At 41.9% G+C, this 23,089-nt stretch overlaps 1 protein-coding gene across 1 annotated transcript in view; it reads right to left on the bottom strand.

Annotated features, from left to right (window-relative positions):
* Positions 1 to 11,039, bottom strand: part of ANKRD33B (ankyrin repeat domain 33B) — a 36,388-nt gene extending 25,349 nt beyond the window's left edge. Inside the window, exon 1 of the mRNA XM_013130141.3 lies at positions 10,617 to 11,039. Coding sequence (XP_012985595.1) covers positions 10,617 to 11,039 — 423 coding nt within the window. The remainder of the gene's footprint in view (positions 1 to 10,616) is intronic.
* Positions 11,040 to 23,089: the final 12,050 nt, after the last annotated feature.

Genomic DNA, 23,089 nt, shown 5'->3' with positions numbered 1-23,089 from the left:
AGTGACTCATTGACCACACTTGTGGACAAATGAAGCAGTTTTACAGGAGGCTGAGAAAAAACAGGTGATTGGCATTTCTAGATTTGATTGATGATTAAATATACCCAACCACAATTAAGCTGCTAAATGGTAAATGTCTATACCTTTTGGGCATTTGACTTCTTTATCTTTCATCACAACTGAGTACATGGAGCATAAGCTGTCCTCCCTCAGCAGCAGGCCTTTAGAAGCATACTTAAACCCATCTTTGCATGACCTGAGAACAGTAAATCTCAGCAGCATTAAACTTCCGAGCTCCACACAGAGCTCCCCACAGAGCTGAGCTGAGGCACCAGCAGCACAACCTAGGGACTTTTTATAAGAGCATATAGCGACAGGGCAAGGAGGGAGGGCTTTAAACTGTAAAAGAGGAGATTTAGATTTGATATTAGGAAGAAGCTGTTTTACTGTGAGGGTGGTGAGGCACTGGAACAGGCTGTCCAGAAAAGCTGTACATGCCCCATCTTTGGAAGCCAGCTGGATGGGGCTTGGAGAAACCTGCTTTAGTGGAAGGTGTCTCTGCCTGTTGGAGGGGGGGTTGGAACTACATGTCTTTAAGGTCCCTTCCAACTCTAACCATTGTATTAGCTTGCTTTTACAGGGAGTTTTCTACATAATGAATCCAATACACTTAATAACTTGTATGGAGATAAGTAGATGCACTGAGACATCTGACTTCAATAAACTTCATACATGTCATTTTAATTCAAGTAAGGTACTAACAATATTATCACATACTTAATATTCAGTTCATGTTCCTATTCCACAGGCAGTTCTGCTCATGGGTACCTTCACATCATGTGTTGCATCCACACAAGAAGAAGAATTTTCCAGTCTAGGGAATGCCCACAGACCGTAGAGCAGCAGAGCAGTAAAACAAAACAAAGCACGACCAACAGTAACCTCCTTTCTGTACATGAAAATAGATGGCAAGGAAGATTCAGTCCTATCCTACACGACAGCAGAACACAGCATGGCATGGACTCTATCCCATTGGTAGGTGCTGGCAGAAGGTTGATGGGGCACCCCAGAGCTGCCAGAGCCTTTCCCCACCGCTTCTGCTTGCAGGCTGTGGGACATTCTCTGCCTGAGGGATTGCACTGAGTTTCTGTCCCTGGGGCAGAAGGAAGACGTTTCACTCTGCTCCCAGGGACCTTAAAGTTAATGATTTTTTTCCCTGTCACCCATGAAATGACAAATGGTTTCACCCCCCCTCGAACCACAGAGCAGATTGCCCTTGAGGAACAACATTGGTTTCATTCCAGAAGTGTGGTGTTTCCACACAGGTTGCTCTGCTGAAGCAGCACTGTAGAGCAGTGTCTCTGACATAGTTAAGCTGCTCAGTCTCCCATGCAAACAGGACTCACCTGATGCAGCTGTGATGAAGTGCCTGCAGCACAGCACAGAAAATAACCTGTTGTTTCCCAGACATAGGTTTCCTCTGGCTGCTGTTCTTCCATGCATCTGGGCATTTACTATAGAGTACAGCTTATCTCAGAGTAAGCAGAAAACTCTTCTACTGCATTTGCATTTTTTACTAGCTCAGAGGGGCTCTGTAAGTCTAAACACTATGGTTTCATTAATATTTGGGACATTTCATTTTCCCAAACTCATTATTCTATTAAGAATACTTGTTATTCTATACTCATTGTCTAACAAGCTATTGCTATTTCATATACTTTTTATAGAAAATCCTTCTATATTCTTCTGTAAAGAAAGAAAAATATTTTAAATTAACTCCTTAAGCACCTGAGTTTTGACTCTGCCTTCTCTTGAAACCTTTATCAAATCTAGATACAAAGAAGTAACCTATCGCCTTCCCTTTCCTTGCATCCACATCTAAGGACACTTTTATAAATATATGGCTATTCTCCCCATGTTTCCCAGTCAAATGGCTAACAGGTGTGCTGAGCCTTTATGCTATGAGCTACAAACAGCAAGATACCTAGGTTTTGCTAAAAAAAACCCAAACAAAACACAAAAACCAAATACACCCAAAAAACTGCTTTTATGAACAGAATGAATATATTTACTTATCTGCCACTTCCCCTCTTCGGAAAACTAGCAACAATGACTTATGTGTAACCTCCCACTCTAGTAGTAATCGAAACAAAACTTCCCCAAAGGCCCAGTTCTGAGCTGAGGTGGCTACTGGCAGCATCTCTCAGCAGCAGCAGCAGTTGGTCTGTCTACACACAGGCTGACCAAAAGATGGGGCCTCACACACTAAGAGGCAAAATACCAAAAAAAAAACCCCAAATCAAACCACATATTTGAGGGGGTATTACAGGATCAGGCTCGAAACCTTTAAACATCCAAAATGTGTGAAGCAACAAAAGCCTGGCCATGAGTCATTCTCATTTTGCATCAGCCTGCTTTCAAATTGCTCCCTGTGGAATGTAATAGACATAATAGAAAATAATACAACTCAAAAATGGGAACTATTTCCACATTGTGGGTTTTTCCCACAGTGGATACAATTTGAATTGCTAATTCACTGCCAGATGTGCAACCACAGACTCTGTGACAACCACCCTCTTCCTGAGGCACTTAATTATTTCTTGTTGTGACACACTGGGTATGCTATAGGATTATATTTAGCCCAGGTTGCATGGTTTCTGGGTTGTTTTTTTTTTTAAGGAAAGAACCCTTAGAAATGGGTAAATTCAAACCTCTGTGGCATAACATTTTAAATAACTTAAAAGGATAACCTTCTGAGAGAAACTTTATTTATGAAAACATTAAAGGTGAACTCCTGTCTCCAATAAAGCCTGCGGGAGTTCTTCATCGCTTGCACATCCTCCAGAGATTTTCTTCTCTATTTAAAAAACCTACCAGCAGTTTCTGTTAAGTGGCCTTTGTGCAACACTACCTCAGTCACAAAATTTTAACCTGATTCCACAGTGCAATGACAGATGATTTAGGAAGAATATGCAGAAAAATTGTTAGTAGGCAATATACTATTTATTTCAATCGCTAAAATACCTACCCAGGATAGGATAACTCATATAAACAAAGTATAAGACCTGGAAAAAGTACCAAATTAATGACAACACCACCAATTTGTGAAAAACTCCAGCATCATATTATAGAATCGTGGAACGGTTTGGGTGGGAAATGATCTTAAAGTTCATCTTTACAATCATCAACACCTGTCATGGGAGGGACACCTTCCACTAAACCCTGTGTCATCCCACTTCAAAACTATCCTATTGCATCTGAAAGAAGTATACAACATGTGCAAACAGGATTTCTATCCCGGCCATCTCAAGTGTTGTGGTCTGGCTTTTCAGCTCCCTAAAATGGTATCTTACACAGAGCACTGGTAGTGTCAAAGGTGCCTTAAAACTGGACTTCTCCAAAAAGATCTGGGAATTTTCCTTTCTGTAAGCATTTAAGTCTTCTGCATGGGAGTTTTCAGACCCAAGATATGTAAACAAGAGACCGATGTCACCGTCCTTTTCCACCTCTTTTATTGAAGGCTTTAAACCTGACTCTTCTAAAGACAATTGCTCTTCATGGGCTTTTCTGAAGCTCCTTTCTCCCCTCCAAGTTCTTTTAGACCTGCTCTTTTTTGCAGCTTCAGCATTAAAAGGAACATTTGTTGGAAGCTGCCTATTTACAAAGCCTATGCATTATTTGCAAATTGCCCCTTTAATATGCCAAGCCATAAGAAACTTAATTTTAGCTAAATCTTGAATTTTGGAGAGCATTTTATGCTTCAATAAAATTCCACAGAAAGGATCTTAGGAACCTTTAAGAGAGAAAATTAGTGCCAATATTCCGTCTTGAGTAACTCCTCCACAAGAGTATAAATTTTCATTTCCTAATGGGATGCAGGAATTAGCAGCATCACCTTGTGCACTGTGAAATAAACCTCAAAGAATCTTCTGGAAAAATGCAGTAAGACATCCCAAGGTCACATTTCTTACCTGTGTTATAGACACATTCTATTTAAGGCACCATTATAGATCTGTCATCATTATTGATGACAAATGTCCCAGACAACCAGTCTTATTAGACCATTATTAGATTTTAAATGCAGATATACTTTATTACATCTGGAGTCAACCTGTGCTCAGCTGGGTAACCAGGATCACCCCTGCATCTCTGAGGAGCTCTGTAAGTCCACATACTTGATTGAAGATACTAATGTGAAGCACTGCTTAAACTAGAAGATTGCTATGACCTTAATTTCTGAGCTACCATCAGGATAAAAACATCATCCCTGTTCCATACACTTTGCACTAAGTAATTCACCTAACTAATTCTCTAAAAGCTGCATTACTTGAAACTAGATTAAACTTAAACAACTTTTTCATGTTGATGAGGTCTTCAAATCTGTATCTATCAGTTTCAGTAAGAGTTACACCTGTTACTGATGTAACAGCTAGTGCTGCTTTTGACACTAACTGCAAATAATACCTTACTACCTGTCAGCTGCAAGGAGGATGCAGCAGGTTGGGGCATGCATAGCCTGCTAAAGATCTGCACTTCCATTCTTAATGATCAAGCACCCTCCTTCACAGTCCTTATTATTTGTCCTTTTTATTTTAGAAATCGTGTACTCTGTGTATACTTCTTCTTAGCCAAGTTATTTTAAAGGCTTTGTTCTTGTGCCAGATTTACAAAGGCATTACTCACCTAACACTTGAAGTGAATGCAGACAGGGGCAGCAGACAACTAACCCACGCTCTTCTGACAACGCCTCTGAGCCCCCATGTGTGTCAATACGGTCCACACTGTGGTTAGCTCACAGAATCTCCTCTTAGCAAACCAATTTTGCATTTTCCATGCTCTATCTACTCCTTTATGATGTCTTCCCTTGAGTTGTAACTACAGGATTTAAAGGGTTCCAAATTTGGAGCAGCTTTTGTATTTTGACATCTACTATTCCTTGCCTTGCCTTGCCTTCCTCACTCCCTTTTTAAACAGATACGTATTTCCAGGCACCTTCTTTTAGTACATTTGGGTATTTCTGTATTTTTTAATGATTAAAATTAGATTACTTTAGCTGTTAGGGTCTTTTAGAATCTATTTCCACTCAAAAAAAATCCCTTTCATGGTTTAGTGTCATGATGGTAAGTTTCAATACAAGCCTTTCCATAAGAATACCTTGTATGAGAGAATATGAGGGAACTGAAACTGCCTAAAAAAATATGAAAAAAGTTCCCAGCACTGTAGCAGATGACATTCTTCAAATTCTTTTTTTGACATGGGATGATTTCCACTATGCACCATGACAACCGAGAAGCAATATGTGACAGGGTTATCTTTATCCCTCACCACAAAATGCGCCACTCATTTTTTATAAGTTAGCATTGTGAAGATAACAAAAATAATATACACAGGTTAATGGAGTGCTATGCAAGCTCTGGCACTTTTTGTAACACATGACTTTCTAGCAAAGCAGCAGCCAGCACAATGTTCACTCACCAGGTAAGCAGGAACTGAACCACTGGCTCCCTGCCCCTCTCAGCCAGACACAATTCTAAGAGCACAGCCCTTGGGCAAAGATAAATTCAGGTGCTAACCCCATGGGGGATTCGCTGTGCATCTGTCTGTAGAACACTCTGAAGAGTAATGCTCTCTAAACTAGCTGAGTTGCCCAAAGCAGCCTCTCTGTGGTACTACAAATCCAATAGACTACTTTGCTTTGCTGAGCAGCAGTCTGCAGCATAGGGCACAGAGACCAATATGACATGTCTGAAGCCTCAGAGGCTGTCATGGGTCCTGTAAGGAGGCTGGGTAAGTCACACCATTCAAAAACATCCTTTTACAACCAGAAACACACAAACAACCTTAGGTTACATTCAGAGAAACATCTCTACTCAAGGAGGGTCACTTGCTGATGCTCTCCAATACAGCACATCCACTGCAGGAGGTATTCACTGTACACAAATGATAAGTCTCATGTCCCCCGTCTCTGCAAAATCTCTCAAAAGTCAGCAGAGGGAGGCTTTTGGGCAAAAAGGGAAGGGACAGCAATTAGAGCATGAGCATAACAAAGGCGCCTGAATCACCCTCTGGAGAAACCTCCTCGTCTCTGCTGAGGAGAGGAGAGCAGGGAAATAATCTTCTGAATTCATGCACTACACCATGGTGTGAACCCATCTCTCTGGGAACTTCTCTCCTGCTCTTCCTTCTCTGGGCTTAATTTCATGTTTGGCACAAGCTTATGTTCTCACAAGCTTTTCAAGAAGGTTTCTAGCTGAAACACCACTGCCTTACTTTTGTTTAGTCAGTAACAGCAACTTCCAGGCTTTGGTCCCTCTCCAGGACTAAGTATCATGAGAGGGGAAATCAAAAGAAATTCAGATCAAGAGGAACAGCAGCCTTCAAACCCCTGTTTTCTTCCTTCAGCAAAAAGATGAAAAAGGAACAAACAAATCCAGTCCCACTTGGTGACAGAGCTGCAGAGCTATTGTTCCTCAAAGGAAAACTTACTCCAAACAAGTACAGATCAACAGCATCCTGTATAAACTGTTAAGGGAAAAATTAACTGTGCTCATATATGAATTTGGGAATATTTTCTAAGAGGAGAAGAAAGAGCCTACAAGCTGAGCCACACAGGTTATTTTGTCTTCACACCTTTTAAGGGAGCAAACCAAAGATTACAAATGTATGATCCCCACTATATGATACACTTACTGTTTAACTGCAGATTGGTTCTTAGTTATCCATGGAACTGGGCAAAAGACTCGTTGAACAGTTACATAAAACTGAAAAGCTGAAAAAACCTACATTTGCGAATATATGTGCGAGAATATTCTCTCACATATACCAATTCTGAAGTGCAGAGTTACAGAATACCTACTAATACAGACTGCACCACATGGATGGTTAACATAAAGCCTTTCTGAGAATGAGCTGCAGTGATTATTTTCAATCTGTCTCTCCCCCATCCCTTATTGCCTTCTCTATTGTCAAGGCAAATTTCTAAATTTGCTTGCATTCTGCAGTTAGGTAACATCAGATTTCGTAACTCTGTCTTTCTGAGTATATACAATCCTGGTCACCAGGCAAAATTTAATATTAACTGATGTTAAACTTATGAGATGCAAATGTCTGAAATTCTGGAAGTGTGGTTAGCAAGGACACAAAAGCAGGCCCCATGGTGAAAAGCATCATCATTATCATGATGACATTCTGGTCTCAGTCAGGGCAGCACATTGCACCACAGCCACAATTTCGTTTTGTCATATATATTTGCAAATCCCTCCTTACTGCTAGCACGAGGCAGGTAAATACATCAACATTAATGCAGGAGAGATCACCCTGCATGATCTTCAATTAGTGTGTTATACACTGTCAGTTATTTTCCAAATATTTCAGTATTAGATTTGTCAAGGAAAGGAAACCAGCAGGACCAACCCAGTCTTTTGGGACTCCATAGACAGACAGCAGTGCCACAGAAGATGCAGGGATCAACCCCTTGGGGATCCTACGCAGACAATGATATCTAAACTGTTGTTGTCTCGACAGTAATGGAAACGAGACAGGGAAGGTACCAGTCTTCAGGCTACATGTGGTGACTAATAAATCAGATGTTGTGGAGTCTGGTTTACCGCAGGAAGGTGAATTTAATGAAAACCTGTGCCTGGCGGGAAGTTCTGCAGCTCACAAACAAAGCATGGAGAAAACCTGATTCTGCAGAAACCCCACAAAAACCACTATACAGCCTTGGCAAATTGACTCAGAAGAGAGAATTGATGAATTTTCATAAAAAGGATGGAGGAAAATCAGTAAGGATACCTCTGGATCTTTGTGTTTTTAGAAATAATTCCTTCTGAATCTTAAGTTTATACACTCACATTTTAGGGACAAGGTAAAAATTTAAAAACAATGACAGAACTCCAGCTGTTTGTGCCCATTGATTTAAAGAGCTTAACCATGAGGAAGATTCTTCTTCATGTTACGCTTTGTGAGCTGAGTTTCCTTAGTTTCAGAATCAACATATGGTATTGTCTTACTACTGCAACCTGTTACAGGCTTTGTTTATTTCAAAAAAAGCCCTTATTTTTGAATAGTGAAATGAAACTCCGCCATCCATAGGCAGCAGGGGATTGTGAAAACAGTTAATATACTCATTAGAAGACATTCTTTCACTATCCCACCTCCCAAAAAGCAAGTTACTCTTCCTCACTGTCTTGTCTCACAGGGAAGAAAGAAGAACTTATAAGAAACAAAAGGTCAGCAAAAAAGGTTTTCCAGTAAATGCACGCAAGAGAGCATTGGAACAAACATCTCTGTGAAAGAAGGTGCTGAAAGCCAACAGTACAAGTTTCAGTAACTGTAAGATTTTGTCAGCACAAATGGTGTATGTAACTCATTCAGTTACTTTTTGGCAGTAAAATTAAGTTTTGTTTATGGATAATGTCCAATGAATTTATATAACATACAGACTCAAGAGCTACAAAAATTCCACAGGAAGGGTGACAAAAGACCTGAGCAAAAATTCCCTTTTGTCAGTTAATGTTCTCTGAAAAAGGTGAATTTGCCCTTATGTCCCCTGTGGGGACGTCGGAACTGCAGTCACACCACAAGTTCCAGCTTCCCAACAGAAAGGTTTCTCCTATTCCATTCATGTCTGTCTGGAACAGAAAGACTGTCCTGCTCCATACTGGTGCGATCAGGGCACATCCGTGAGGGCAGCAGAGAGAGAAATTGAACTCCTGTATCTCACATTGCTCATGAGGCTTACAGACATTCCTGAATTACAGAACTTCTTTTATTCTGCTTTCATAAATAGTGTAAAAAACCCCAGAACTGATGTCCAAGTTTAATTTCAGGTCAAATGGAATATTTGCTTAAGTAGAGAAAAGCTTTTTTTTTTTTAATGGTAAGAACAAATAAGAGGAACTTTCAGTTTTGATTCAAGCTATAACTTTGTTTCTTCCCTGGGAAGCTGGAGAGACAAAGAAGACTAACCTGCTTTTTAGGAAGTGGGATGGTGAAGGGCTTCTGACCAGGAAAATTCACTGTTTTCTCAACTCTGATCCGATCACCTCTGCCCAAGCAGATACTGTGGGACGAGGGCTGATGTTGACACTGAACTTTTCTTACCTCTTGATCAGCTCTGCAGGACCCCAGCCTGAAGATGGAGGATGCCTGCAGCTTCAGAGCTGGCTCAGACCCTCTGCTGGGTGGGAAGGCCTCCCCTGTGGACAGGACAGCCATGGAGCACTTGGTCTTCTATGCCACGTGTACAGTGGAACCAAACCTCCCCACCGTCACACACCTGGGACACACTGAATCAATAGGCCTCAGTGGAGACAAGTGACCGTGCAATGTCAGGGCTGGGTTTGGGCTCCAGCTCAGGCCTTGACCTCATATACAGGACAGATGTACCTGCAGGATCTTTGGAATCTCCTGTAATAAATGTTTGGATCCCACATGTTACCTACCAAGAGTATAACTACACCATGTGTAGGCTTAGACAGAAAGTTGATTTAAAACATTTCTACTTTGCGCTGCTCATTCCCACCCCCAAGCCATAGGTTGCTGCCCCCTTAGAAGTATTAATACCAAGTTTTGTATTTGTATCATTTGCAGAAATTTACAGTAAATCAGATCACTAGAAATCCGTATTAAAAATCGTTTGGGGTGGAAGTAAAGACAATTGTGGGAAAAATCCCAAAAGTGCATATATCTAAGACATGATGAAAGCCCCTCTGCTAACGGCGCCAAACCCAAATCACTGCATTATTTTTGATGTGAAGACCATCTATGTTGTCAGAATGTATAGATTGCTTGCCCAATTAAAATAGCACAGCTTTCTTTCAAAAGATTTCTGTCACAGACTATCCCAGAAGATTTTTTGGAGATTGTTTATGCAAACTGTAAGTAAAAATTTCTTAGTTTTAATATCAACAGTAGTAACAGCAGCAAGAGGAGTTGCTGCTTATAATCTTCAATATTGCTGCTCAAACATCCCATTTGCACATTACCCAGGAAATCTTTCCCAAGGTGTTACCCTCTGGTTTAGTCAAGTTACACTTCCGTCCCTGCAGTTAAACTAAGTAACAGGCAAAAACTGAACCACAAACCTTGTACTGACACAAATCACCAAAACAGTTCACCAGCAGCAAAACAAATACCAGAACTCCAAAAAGTCTGATTTTAGCATGGGAATATCCTGAGCCACGCTGTGAAAAGCATGAGTACTGTAGGGGATGGGCTGCCCAGCAAAGAGGAAGGTTTAGTCCTGCTGAACATGACTGCTACCAGCAATGCACTCTCTCTCACCAGTAACCTGCCGGAAAACAAGACACATCTCGAAACCGAAGGTAGGAAAACTGGAATCTCGGCCTCCCTCTCTTCCTATGAACTGGACGCTTACTTTGCCACCGACGGAAAGCCATGTCTAGCACTGTGAAGCTTCACGCTTCTCCTGTCCCCGCTGCCTCCGTACGGGACCGCAGACCAGCCCCCTTCAAATGAAAGTGGCGTCGTCCCCCCCCCCCCCCCCCCCCCCGCGCCCGCCTGCCCTCGGCCCTGCTCCAGAGCATTCAGGATGCCGGGACAGGGGAACACTTTCCCGTTCCGGGGCCGGCGGAGCAGGGTGTGATGCTCACCCGGCGGTTGCGGTCTGTCTCCCGCACCTCCTCCTCTTCGGGGCCTTGGCGGATGAGCGCCTTGAGCACTATGGTGTTGTTGGTGCAGCAGGCTCGGAAGAGAGTGAGAACCTCGGGGCTGTCGCGCTCCCCCTGCTCCAGGGACCACTGGTCCTCCTCGTCCTCCAGCCCCCTCGGCGGGTAGAAGGAGTCATCCGAGGCGATGCTGCAGGTGTCGGGAAGCTCGGAGAAGTCCTCGTACTCCTCGCAATCCTCTTCCTCCTCTTCCTCCTCCTCCTGCTCCTCGCCCAGCCCCTCGGCGGCAGCCCCCGCCGCACCCTGCTCGAGGTCGCTCTCCTCCTCGGCGCTGGCCATGTCCGCCTCCGGTGCGGGGTACACGCGCTCCCCGGACAGCTGCTCCCCTGCCCCGGACAGCAGCACCATGGTGGCCCGGGCGCGGGGGGTCCCCTCCGGCCCCACCGGGCCGCCCTTGCCCTCACCCGCCGGCCACGGGGCGCTGGCCGGGGGTCTCGCTGCCAGCTGCCCTGCGGGGATTAGCGGCTCTTCCCCGTACAATCCCGCGTCCGGCGAGGGATCCCTCTGCCCTACTCACGCAAGTTTGAGGCCCGTCCCGCGAGTAGCCCCGCCGCATCCCGGCGGTCGGCACCCCGCTGGCCGGGGCATGGTGCTGCCGCCGGGGCTCCCCCGGGGCCCGGCCGGGCTCGCTCGCTCAGCGAGGAGAGGTTGCCAGCAGGCAGGGCCGGTCTGCGCAGAGAAGGCAGTTCGCAAACTCCTGGCCCGTAATCCGCTCAGCATCTCTCTGAGACGATTTAGGCTCAGGCTTAGCGGGGTAAAAGCGGCTGGCGGGGAGAAAGAGGAGGAGGAGGGGAGCGGGCGGCGGCTCCCTTCGCTCTGCGCAGCCCCGCAGTAGCTGTCGGGGGGAAACCTGCCCTTCGGCGGTGGTTAACCTTCTGCGCGAAGAGACGGGATGGGCCACCGCAATCACATCCGCGGTGGGAAGAGGGGCCGCGGGACCCGGGCGGGTGAGGTAGAGGCTGCTACCAGTACCTCAGCACAAATTGTGTGGTCCCGAGAGCAGTGGTTACAGCTATCGATGTACACAAAACTTTTCAGGAATACGACTAGCCCGTGTAGCACTGATCTTCTGGAAAAGATACAGAAACTAAGGAAAATATAGCGTTTCTGTGCTTTGAAAGGGAGCTTTAAAGCAATGAATTCCTTAAAACCCAAACAGACCTGACAGTTTAACCAGCTGCAAGAGATGTCAGGCGCTTCCGATTTATGGAAGGCATTTGGAGATTAGGCTGAGAGGAATAAAGCATGTACAAACTGAGTCCCCGCTTTGTCACAGTGCCTCTAACATCTTTTTCTTTTCAAATGGCATGGATTAGCACCATTCTCTGGCAGTGAAACAGTGAGGGGGAAACACTTTGGCCAACAAAACGAGATATTTATTTTCTTCAAGAGCACTTTGAAGTGAACCTCGTATATATGACATGCTTCAGCAGGTGAATGTCTGGGATCTGGTTCCGTGTCAATCTGACAAGAAGGTGGTATTTCTGCATGAGGTGAGACAGAATATGATGCACACTTCATTTATTAAAGGAAGGTATGAGCGAAAAGAAAAAAGTAACTGTGAGTAATGGGGCCCAAGGAGTAGCTGTTTACAGTCTAGAGAAAACATCATGTGAACCAGGTGTCCCAAGTGAGAGAAAGCTCAGTGGCTTCTTGCTGATCTCTAACTGGAAGGGTTCGCCCAGTGCCTAGCCGGAGGACATCCGTAATCAGAATTAGTAACAAATAGCACCCTGATTAGCAAGGAAGCTAAACTGGGAAGAAAGGAGATTAAACTGTTCACTCACCTCCAGACACCTCTGAGATCATAGCTGACGTGTATTATCAGCCATGCTTAGGCTCATGCTGCCCATCTCCCATTATCTCTTTGTGTAAAGAAAGGCCCCATACTCCAGTACCCCTCCATGTGCCTGTCCCCACATCAAATGCTTCTGAGTTGGCTTTACCTGAAGCATGACAGCTCTGATGGATTTTTCCTTTTATTGCCTATCCATTTCTTAAGTACTTGTATTCACAAATTTTAAGGGCCCCATTCAGTTAACTTTTTGTTTCCCACTCAGTGTGGTCAATTATCTGCTCAACAGAATGATATTTCTTAAAGTTGTATTTGTATTTTGGAAGAATTTCATTTTTGCTTGAGACACTGCAGCTGGAGGGGAGTATTTGCTTCGTTCTCAGCCTGAACTCATCATAAAAGCTCAGAAAGACTTTTGGATCTAGTAGCTTTGGTAGCAGACAAACAAAAAACCTAATTCTCACTACAGAGAAACAAAAATACTTTGTGGGTGACGATTCAGCTCATCTGTAAGAACTGATTAATCAAATGTACTTGCTTTGTTTCTGTCTTATAGACTAATTTCACAGTAATAAAGATTTATTTTATTTACCAGATTGTTTGTTTTTTTTTTATTTGAGTATGAAATATGTTAGCAAGGATGCAGGCACCAGTAAGTTTGAATAGCAAAAACAACCCCCAATCCTGAAAACCCCCAATCCTAACTATAGGGAAACAACAATCATTTTAACAGAGGGGAAAAAAAAGTTTGATTCTGTAAATTCACCTTCTTTTTCCCTGTGTTCAGTTTACCTATCAGTTTATTAATGGAAGAGAAATGAATCTGTCTGCTTCCACAGCTGAGGTGGTTCTGCAGGGATCTCAGAGTTGAAAAATGTTTTCTCTTGACTGGGCCTGACACTTTAATCCTTTCTCTGAAAGAATAGTGTGATATAGCTTGAGCTTTCAGAGCAAGGTGTCAGACTAGTTCAGAGCAGGCACTGCACTTCCCATTGGAATTTTCACTTTTACAACTGCTGTTGTATTTTGCTGTATTATTTAATCTCTGTGCAGCTTGACAATAAATCACCACAGAAAGGTGCAGTTAATTGGACTTAAACTGTTACATGACTCCTTAAGATGCTGCTGCAGCCATTTATCTTGTCAGCATAGAGACTCCCACCAAGGCTAGCCTGCTTGGGCACGGTTATGGATTTCAAACAAATTATTCCCAGGGTCTTGGTTCTTTTGGTGGTACATGCTGTACGTGGCAAGCAGGGTTTCTTGTCATTTACACTCCACTGTACAAATCAGATTAAAACAATGTAAAGAAAGGCTATAGAATAGATTCACAAATGCTTGCAAATTATCAAAAGAGACATTTTCATGGCATTTATAAGAGGAGACCCTCAAACCTTCTATCTAGAAAAGATACCAGTTAACATCATTGAAGGTAAATGCTGATATTTATAAAACTTATCATAAAAGTGAAGATATAAACATTACCATCTTAAAGCAAATAGCCCAGAATTATTAGTCATTATCATCATGAGTATCTGATCAAAGTTTATTGCTGGGAATTAACAAGGTGGGAAATTACAATATTCAGAGCTGATCTCACCTGTCCCTGTGCAAAGCTTCCCTTGAAGAAATCCTTTTTGGATTGAGTATAGCATTGGATGCCCCCAATTTGCTTCATTCAGGTTTGTAAAACATTCCAATTATAAACAGTTCTGAGATAGAGATTGAGAGTCAATGAGACTAATGTGCGACTGTAAAATTAGTATGAAGACTCAGTGAGTGTTATGTGCCCTTCTCACATTCAATAACTTCACCAAAGGAAAAAATTCACCACACACTGAATGTTATTGCCAGTGTTCTTAAAAATGAAATCTGCTCAAAGAAAAAGTGGTTTCAATGATTTAAGGGGTTTATAAATTCTCAGTTGCACATCACGTCACTTTTTCAGCAGCCAGTTGGCTCCTCAGTCATTGCTTTGCAAATCTGCGCTTGGAGCATGTGAAAGCATGGAGCAGTGCATCACTAGCTGGCAGTACCACCAGCCGTGGCAACACAGCACTGTTAAACTTAAGAGCAGTCTCCTTTCCTTCCTTTCTTTCTCTGCTAAACAGCTTATAAAAGCTTTTCTTTTGAGAGCCATAGAAGTTTCTGTGGACACCGGATGTCTCTCTCACAGTACTTCCACCAGAGCCACCAAAGGAAGTATTCAGAGCAAAAAGAAACCTCCCTCAAACAATCTGGTCATCTTCACAGATGGGAGAGGAGCTGAAACCTCCAAAAGGCCCATGTAGGGAATGGGTTTGGTGCCGTGACCTAACCTGGAACCACCTCAGCGCTGACCTGGTCCATTCCAAGGGTCCCAGTGGGCAAGCTGTGGAGGAAACATAGGTTAACAAGGTGATAAAAGGGATGGGGTATTGCTTTTTACAGAAAGACAGCAATTTTAGGACCTTTGAAGGTAGACTGATAGAAATATGCACTTTCAACCTTCAAGCCTTGTGTTGGTCATCAAACAAGGCTGGTTGCAGCTTCAAAAACTGGCTGCTTGAATTTAATGTCAACACAGTATTTAGGCACGGATGTAAGCAAACTGGTTTCTGAAGTTGCTGAGTTCTTGGCAGTGCTGGCAGACTAATAAATCCAAACCTGTGTTTATTATGTCAAATAATGTACTTTTGATTTGGGGCCTATAGGGATGCTGGGGAGGAACTCTTCATTAGGGACTGTAGTGACAGGACAAGGGATAACGGGTTCAAACTTAAACAGGGGGGGGTTAGATTGGATATAAGGAAGAATCGCTTTATCGTGAGGGTGGTGAGGTACTGGAATGGGTTGCCCAGGGAGGTGGTGAATGCTCCACCCCTGGCAGTGTTCAAGACCAGGTTGGATGAAGCCTTGGGTGGCATGCTTTAGTGTGAAATGTCCCTGCTTGTGGCAGGGGGGGTGGAACCAGATGATCTTAAGGTCCTTTCCAACCCTAACTATTCTATGATTCTATGGTTCTACGATTTGGATGCTTTGCTGGAGCTGTAGCAAGATGGTAAGCAGACTATCTGTTGTGAGGCATGTAAGTGCAATTAGCCTAGTCAAAAGACATCAGGTAATGTATTGCATTTGTGCTTTGCTTTTGGCAAGGTAAGTAAGAAGGCGGCATGCAAGGTAAAGGTTAAGATTTAAGCTGAAGAGACCACTGAGGAAAAAATTCCTGTCAGTTAGAATGAGCCAAAGACAACGAGTGTTGGCTTTCATAATTACCTGATTTGGGGTGGGTCACCATGTTTAAAAATGAACAGATTCAGGAGAACTTGCTAAGACCACCCCATTTATAAAGTCTTTTGAAATGAGCAGAGTTGGAGCCTCAGTTTTCCTAAGCTCTGGCTGAGATTTGATGTGAAATCCTGCTTGATCTGAGAAGTAACATCTGCTGAGGAGCTATGGCTGGAAGTTGCAATATGTTTCCTAGAAACCAAATGCTTGATCTGAATGATGAGAGTGGAGCCAGAGAATAAGGAATATTAGCAATCATCTTGCTACATGTTAGTGTTTTCTCTGTTGCTGGTATTTTTCAGCTGTTGCTTAGTCAGATTAAATGTTCTTTAAAGTATCTGTAATACCAGCCCAGTGGTATCACTGTGAAGTTAACACAATGAACAGATGTAAGTATAAAAACTTGATATTGGACGAAGGTTAACAAAGGTTGAGAGCAGGAGAACAAAATGTTTTGCAAATTATAAGATTAATTTTCTCTTCCTGTATGTTCATATCTTTTTCCAAAAGTACGAAATACTAGAAATTGATACATGCATAAAAATGGGGGAAAAGAAATCTCATGCATATTCAATTTCTCAATTAGAATTATAGGATCATTAGGGGTTTTTTCACTGGATTAGTGTGCTTATTTTTGAATTCTAGTGCAGCAGAGGACTCCCTATACATGTATGTGTGGAAACGTGTCACTCCAGTGTCTAAAATCAAAAAGCAGTATCATCTTTATGCTAATTTTTTTGTTCCTCCCGAAAGGAATTTCTTTCCACATACAGAGAATAAACCTTGCATTTGCTTCAAGTTTTCCTAAATCTTTTAATCTTCCTTTATTGTCAAATTAATACAATCAAAAATAGTTTGGTTTGACACTGGTATGAATAAGCCCACTAACACTATTCCATATGCAGGAGATGGGTAGCACATCTGCTGTTGCGCTTCTGAAGCTTAACATCAGTTGTCTCCTCTGCTACAGATTTCCTGCACAACTGTGGGAGCTTCAAGCCTTTCCATCCCTCTGGTTTTGCTCTTGAATGACAATAATGCTGTGTCTCTCTACTCCAGGGATGTTTGGAATCTAAGGACATTACAGGTTCAGATGGTATTTGACTTCAAGCCATGGAAATACCACAGATACATGTTTATCTAGCCTCACTATTGCCCTGCATCAGTAAACTAAAGAAATCAGTCCTGAATTCAACCTAATTCTAACTTTTCTGGCAAACCCCAGGGAAAGCTTTAATATTTGACCAGGTTTCTATACTGAAATATTATGTTTATAATCCTCTTTCTATTTCAGTTTCATCTAATTCAAACTAGATAGCAAACAGTGCTATCTAATGCAATCCAGTATTGGAGAAAAACTGACACAAAAGCAGAAACAGAAATGATTTCACTAAGAAAGCAAAGGAAAATCTAGAAGTTTTGCTGCCATAATTTATTTATTTATACTGCCTCATCTTATTATCTTTCCTCCTGTGAGAATTCTGAGTACTTTAGATTATAAACCGCATCAAGTGACATATTTCAGCAAAGCATCTCAGTTCATGTTGTAAAGGTGAATATCATGCCTGTTTTATAGGTGCTGAAATTGAGTTTGAGACTATTCAAATGCAGCCGAGTATTGTATAATGTAATGTCAAACATACAGATGTCTTATTTTGGCACTACTCAAATACTTTGAATGACTCATGGTTTAAATGGCTTGTCCAAATCTGTATAGTCAGGCAGATGGGGAATAGGGTACAGCTCCTCACTGAGACCATTATAGAAATCCATCTGAATACATATGGTGTATGTATTCAGATGAATACATACAGATACAGATTCTCCATGAAGGAGATGCTATAAATGGTCATCCTGCAACTATTTATCTTCTGAGCACATAGTGAACTCTGGCCAGCCAATATAAATGGCACTTTATGATGAACACAGTTATTATATTCAGTATATTGGATTTTTCTCCGTTTCTTCTACATTCTAAAAATATATATATGAACCAGGACACTGAGAAACAAAGTGGTATCCAGCAAGGCCACATGGATACAAGACCACTTGGTTACTTCAGTACGGGGTTTCAGAGTTTGCATTTGTTTCTTTGTACAGAACCAAAATAATAACACCCTGTATTTGGAAATGTGATTCCTTGTATGTGCAATGAATCATGCTCAGAGGATTTCTTGGTTTTCCTCTCCCACCTCTTCCTGAGATAGCTGGTCTTTCTGGTGTTAACTGGCATTTCATCAGGTTATGCAATCGTAAGATTAACTAGAGGCTTGTATTGAAAGACAAATATGCTTAAATATTCTGGAAAGGATCTGTACATGTATTTAAGTGATGTAGAGAATTAATGCCCTGATAAAGGTGTGTGTGGTTTGAAAACACTTTAGAAACTCATAGAACAACTATGGGACTATTATTATTTTGATATTGTGCACATTATCTCTTAGGTTTCCTTGTCTCTAATAGGATCACACTAAGTTTCATCTTTGAAGATATGAGATGCTCTTCAATTAAGTTATTTATTTAATGCTTCAGTGAAATCATCTAAATTGCTATTCTTCCAGGTTACAATAAATTGATGCTCGTCTCACAAAATGGTTCCCTTATTTCTTGGTTTTGTAACAATTTTCACAAATCACAAACATCATGGATCTCATCTCAGGAGATGCTCAGGTGCAAGCGGCTTATCTGTAGAACATACCTCTTTAGAAACCCAGCTTCCCATGGGATCATTATTTAACCAATTTGAAATATTTCATTTTATCAGATTCCTTCCACTTAGGGAAATATATTTCCTAAAAATAATCTGCTACAGAAGTTAGAGGGGTAAGTCAGTAGTAAACATCAACTAAACTTTGGTGGTAAATTCTACACAGTTTTGTTTCAGTTCTGTCACTCTCCATACTCCTCGGTATGGATGTAGTGTATTAAAATGAAGAGCTATCACTGTTCAAAGCATATTATGCCATAAAGGGCATGTATGGAGGGTCTTTCTGCCTTATTTAAGAAGTAATATCAAATGGGGAATGCATTATCTCCTTCCTGCACTGTTCTTCTTGCCTGTGTTTTCCTTACAACTCCAAATAAAGCCTTTTACTGATTCAGTAAAGGACATAGAAGCTTCTGTGTGGTGGTATTTTCTTTGGAAACATCCTACAAGTCTAGTGCAATTTCCTTTTGACTGCTTCTTGCATACCCAGCAAAAAGAAAGTTATTAACTTGCTCTATAAGAAGGCAGCATCGAGGGACGATGCTTCCATGGTCAAACTGTAGCAGCTATTCATAATCAGAAGACACTGAGGTAAATATTGTTATCTCAGCTTTTCAGTTGGTGAAACTGAAATAAAGAGGTCAAGGTCAACATCTTCCAATTTAAAATCTATGGCTGTATTTCAACAGCTAAATTAGTGACATGAATTGCAAACTTCTGAAACCTAAAAAGGACTGCACATTCTTGGGAATCCTGGGAATCTGAACACTCATTTATACACCAGAAGTGTTGTAACCAAGTTAAACTTTCTTGCTTTATAATCAGGGCAATGTTAGGTCACAGATATCCTGAATCTCTTTAGGTTTTGGAGTTTTGTATTACGTTCAGCAGTAGATACCTGCATTGACATTACCCCTCTATTTATTTGCACTTCTGCAGTACCAAGATCTTAGGAGGAAATTATCTTTAAATGTCTTGGTTGCTCTTAAAGTTGTATTTATATTTTTTCAGTTCCCTTCACCACAATCTGTATCTCATTAATGAAAGAACTTGCATATGAAGTGAAGGAAAATGTATCACCTACTCTGTGGCTGATTGTGAAAATGCACACTTTCATGATGAAGAGAGAAGAGGGAAGAGAGAGCATCTTACTTTCCTAGATGACAGTAGTAGGGGAGGGACAGGACCAGACAACACAGTTCTCTAGAAGAAGGTTTGCACTTGATTCTTTTCCACTTCCATACAGTCCTGTTTGAAAGGGAGTCCAGAGTATGATGGTGAGCAGTGATGCAGACCAGGAGCCATATGACTGGTGTGTTCTCCTCACTTACAGATAATTTGCTGATGAAGCGCTGACCAGATGGCACCCCAAATGCATTGCATGAGTACATGGATTTTGTAGGACTCTTAAAAGTTGTAGTGTTTAACTGCAAAAATTGACTGGTTTGGACTGATTGGCTCTTTCAGTCTGCTCCCTCACATTAAAGCATGTGGCCAAAGCAGAGGTTCTTCCATTTTCAGCAGACATGACAGAGAAAAGAGTTATGCTGCCTAAGTTAATAATCAGTGGTGGAAGAAGACAGGTGCTTCCTTTATCTTAGCCCTGCATTCACATGATATGACTCTCCATTGTGCTATGTATTTCTCTTTCCCTGGCAGATATGTGAGAGTCAAGTGAGGTATCTCCTTTCTTCTTATTGCCTGGATGTGGCATGTCCTGCCTGGAGGCACTGAGCATCCTGATCATGTTCTGCCCCACACATGGCCAGTCGATAAGGGGGAACACAAGCTGGGGCTGCTGCTGAGACAGATAACTCTCCCACTGGAAGCCTGGAGACAGTATTTTGGCAGTCCAGGAAAGGTACGTGCTCTGCCTTAATTGTGAACACAGTTTGTTGTATCACTTGTAAAAGTTTCATTACAACAGTTAGTATATTAGCATTACAAGCAACATAATGAAGCATAATTGGTCCAAGGGCTCAGTGTGAACTAACTGATCTGAAAATAATGCTATTTCAGAATGCAAACAGGAAAAATAAACCTTGACCTTTCCTATAAATTTCCAGGAGGGATTTTATTTACAGAATAGTAAGAGAGAATTGAAAACTTGCTAGCAAGCTGATTGATTTTGTTTTTGTTGATTGGTTTATAAAAATGGCAGCTTACTTATCACCAGCAATGAGATTTACCAGCAGGGACTTGTATATTGAGCTATGTTTGATTGCAAACTCCACTGAAAATGTTGTTTCGGGAATAACAGGATAAAACATATTTAAAAAAGAAAGAGTGTTGATAATTTTTGTTGTAAATGTAAATATCTCCAAATAAGGCTACTGAGAGGGAATCCCATTCTAGCTAAAACAAAGCTGCTAGATTTTGCATTGTGCCATGCTGTATAGCGTGCTCTGAAGTCAAATCAAAAGAGAGTTTTTGCCAGTCAAAAATAGCAATGTGGCCTTTGATTTAAACCCCTTCTGCTGCACCTCTCTTTTGTTCTTAACTAAATTAGATTTACCTTTTCCAATAATGGGGAAAAAAATAGACATCTAATACTTAGTTCTACAAATCTGCCTTTTGCTTACCCTTATTAAAACTAACTCTGGATCTGTGCTACTGTAAACCTTCCATATGTGAGAACCAAAAGCATTCCCTGTGTTTCTTTAAAAAAAATGAAAAATGGATTTTTAAAATGATAGTTGTGAAAGATAATGAAATGCCCTTTAAATAGCTAACAAATATTGTATTTTAAATTAGGACTTGCTACAGCAATTTTGGTGAGATTCGATAGTATTTATGTGTGTGAAGCACCACTGCCTTTCTGCACAGATAATCCTTTGCTGATGCCATTGGGACACTTTCTGTAGCAAGATGCAATAGTGTAAAATGGGCAGAGCCCGAATCATGGATATATCTTGGATCATATGCATGTTTTCAGCAGGTGTCACTGGCTCTACACCGCACAAGGCATTCCTAAATGTTTGAATAGTGTGGTCAGAAGGCTCCTGGCACTCATAAAGTGAGCAGAGTGAGCTTTCCAGGTGATCTCACAAAGAAGAGTGAGGCCAGCACAGTTCCCCTGTGCGTGGGTGAGGAGGACTGCAAGGAGGCAATTCATTGTGCACCATGGTGGAGAAAAATGCCACCTGGCTGGCCCATGAGCAGGTTACATCCTCCTTCTCTCCCAGAGTGACAGCTGTAGCTGTTCAGGGTTACTTCCAGTGGCATCCTCCATACTCTTCACCCCAGTTGTGTTTACCACTGCCTAGTAACTCCCTTAGCAGCTAAGATAACTGCATTAATAACACTTTAAACCACTTCAGAGTTGCAAGAAACGCAGAGCTGAGGGTTGTGAGAGCCAAACTCAATTCACACATCATTTCCCCATTTAGACATTTTGGAATGAGTCATTTCGGGTTCTGTGTGCCAAGTGCGCCGTCACCGGTGCTGTGCAAATCGGCACAGATGGTGCAAACCCCCGTCAATGAATCACCTGGCTTTGTGCAGCAGGTGGGTTTGCTTCCTCCAGGGGTGGAGGAAGAGTGGGTGGGATGGGCTGAGTAAGGAGACCTCCCCAGCCCAGCACCACTGCTCAAAACCACACCAGGCAGGAGCTGTTTGGTAGGGTGTGCTTGGTCTGTCAGCAGTGGCTTGAGAGAAAATGAGTTTTAGTCATTCATTAAGTCATTCATTAAGTCATTACAATGTCTGAGCTAATTAGAAATGTGGAGCAGGGGCACATTTCTCCTGTGGTGTTCCTCTGGTCAGGTTGGGAAGAAGGCATGGTCCCCATCTTGGTTTCCAATGGAGTCTCATGATTCTTCCATTTTTTGCTGAAAGTCAGAGATCCTGAAATCACCTGCTTATATGGAAATCACATTTCTAAACCAGAGAGGTGAGTAAAAGGAATAACAAGGCTGCTATATAAAATACCTATGGTTTTGATGAAAATATGGTGATTTATGTTGCTGAGTATAGGATTTGAAAGCTTGAGTGTGGCAGTCCTTGAAATCTGTGAATCCACTGTGAAGCATTTTCTAAAGAACAATGCACAAACTGGGAGTAACCCCCAAATTCATGGCCTATCTGAGATAATTCTGCTGCAATCTGGGATACAGATAGCACTTTCACAATGCTTGCTGATTCCTACAGTATGACAGTATTTCAATGACTTCGTGAGTTAGTTATTAATTAGTAAAAATGCTACATAACTTGAAATTTAGCAGTTAGGAATCAGTGATTAGGAAGTACACCTGGTAATGGTTCTGGTGAGGAATATACATTTATGGGTTAGCAGCACAGCAGGCACTGCCACACTGTACTGAGCCATTATTCTGTTAGATAAGCAGAATAATCTTTCAGAAATAATATGCAGTCTACAACCCACCAAGTTATCAGCTACTTTTCCACATCTACCCTGAATTTCAGCTTCTGTATTGCAAGCTTTCCATGTGTGGCCCAAGGACATAATCAACTATTTCATACAATCAGCTTTTCATCAGTGGGGCACAGGTTCCATTAGCTGGACTTTAAGAGGAAAGTTTCTGCAGTTCATGATCATGAGCCTTCTGTAACAGAGACTCAGCCTCTTGGGTCCTGATGGAATTGGGACAGCTTAACACTTTTCCATTA

Source organism: Melopsittacus undulatus, chromosome 1, assembly GCF_012275295.1.
Source record: "Melopsittacus undulatus isolate bMelUnd1 chromosome 1, bMelUnd1.mat.Z, whole genome shotgun sequence".
NCBI classification, from domain to species: domain Eukaryota; kingdom Metazoa; phylum Chordata; class Aves; order Psittaciformes; family Psittaculidae; genus Melopsittacus; species Melopsittacus undulatus.
Note: the sequence above shows the minus strand (reverse complement) of the source record. Positions and strands in the feature narration are given on the sequence as shown.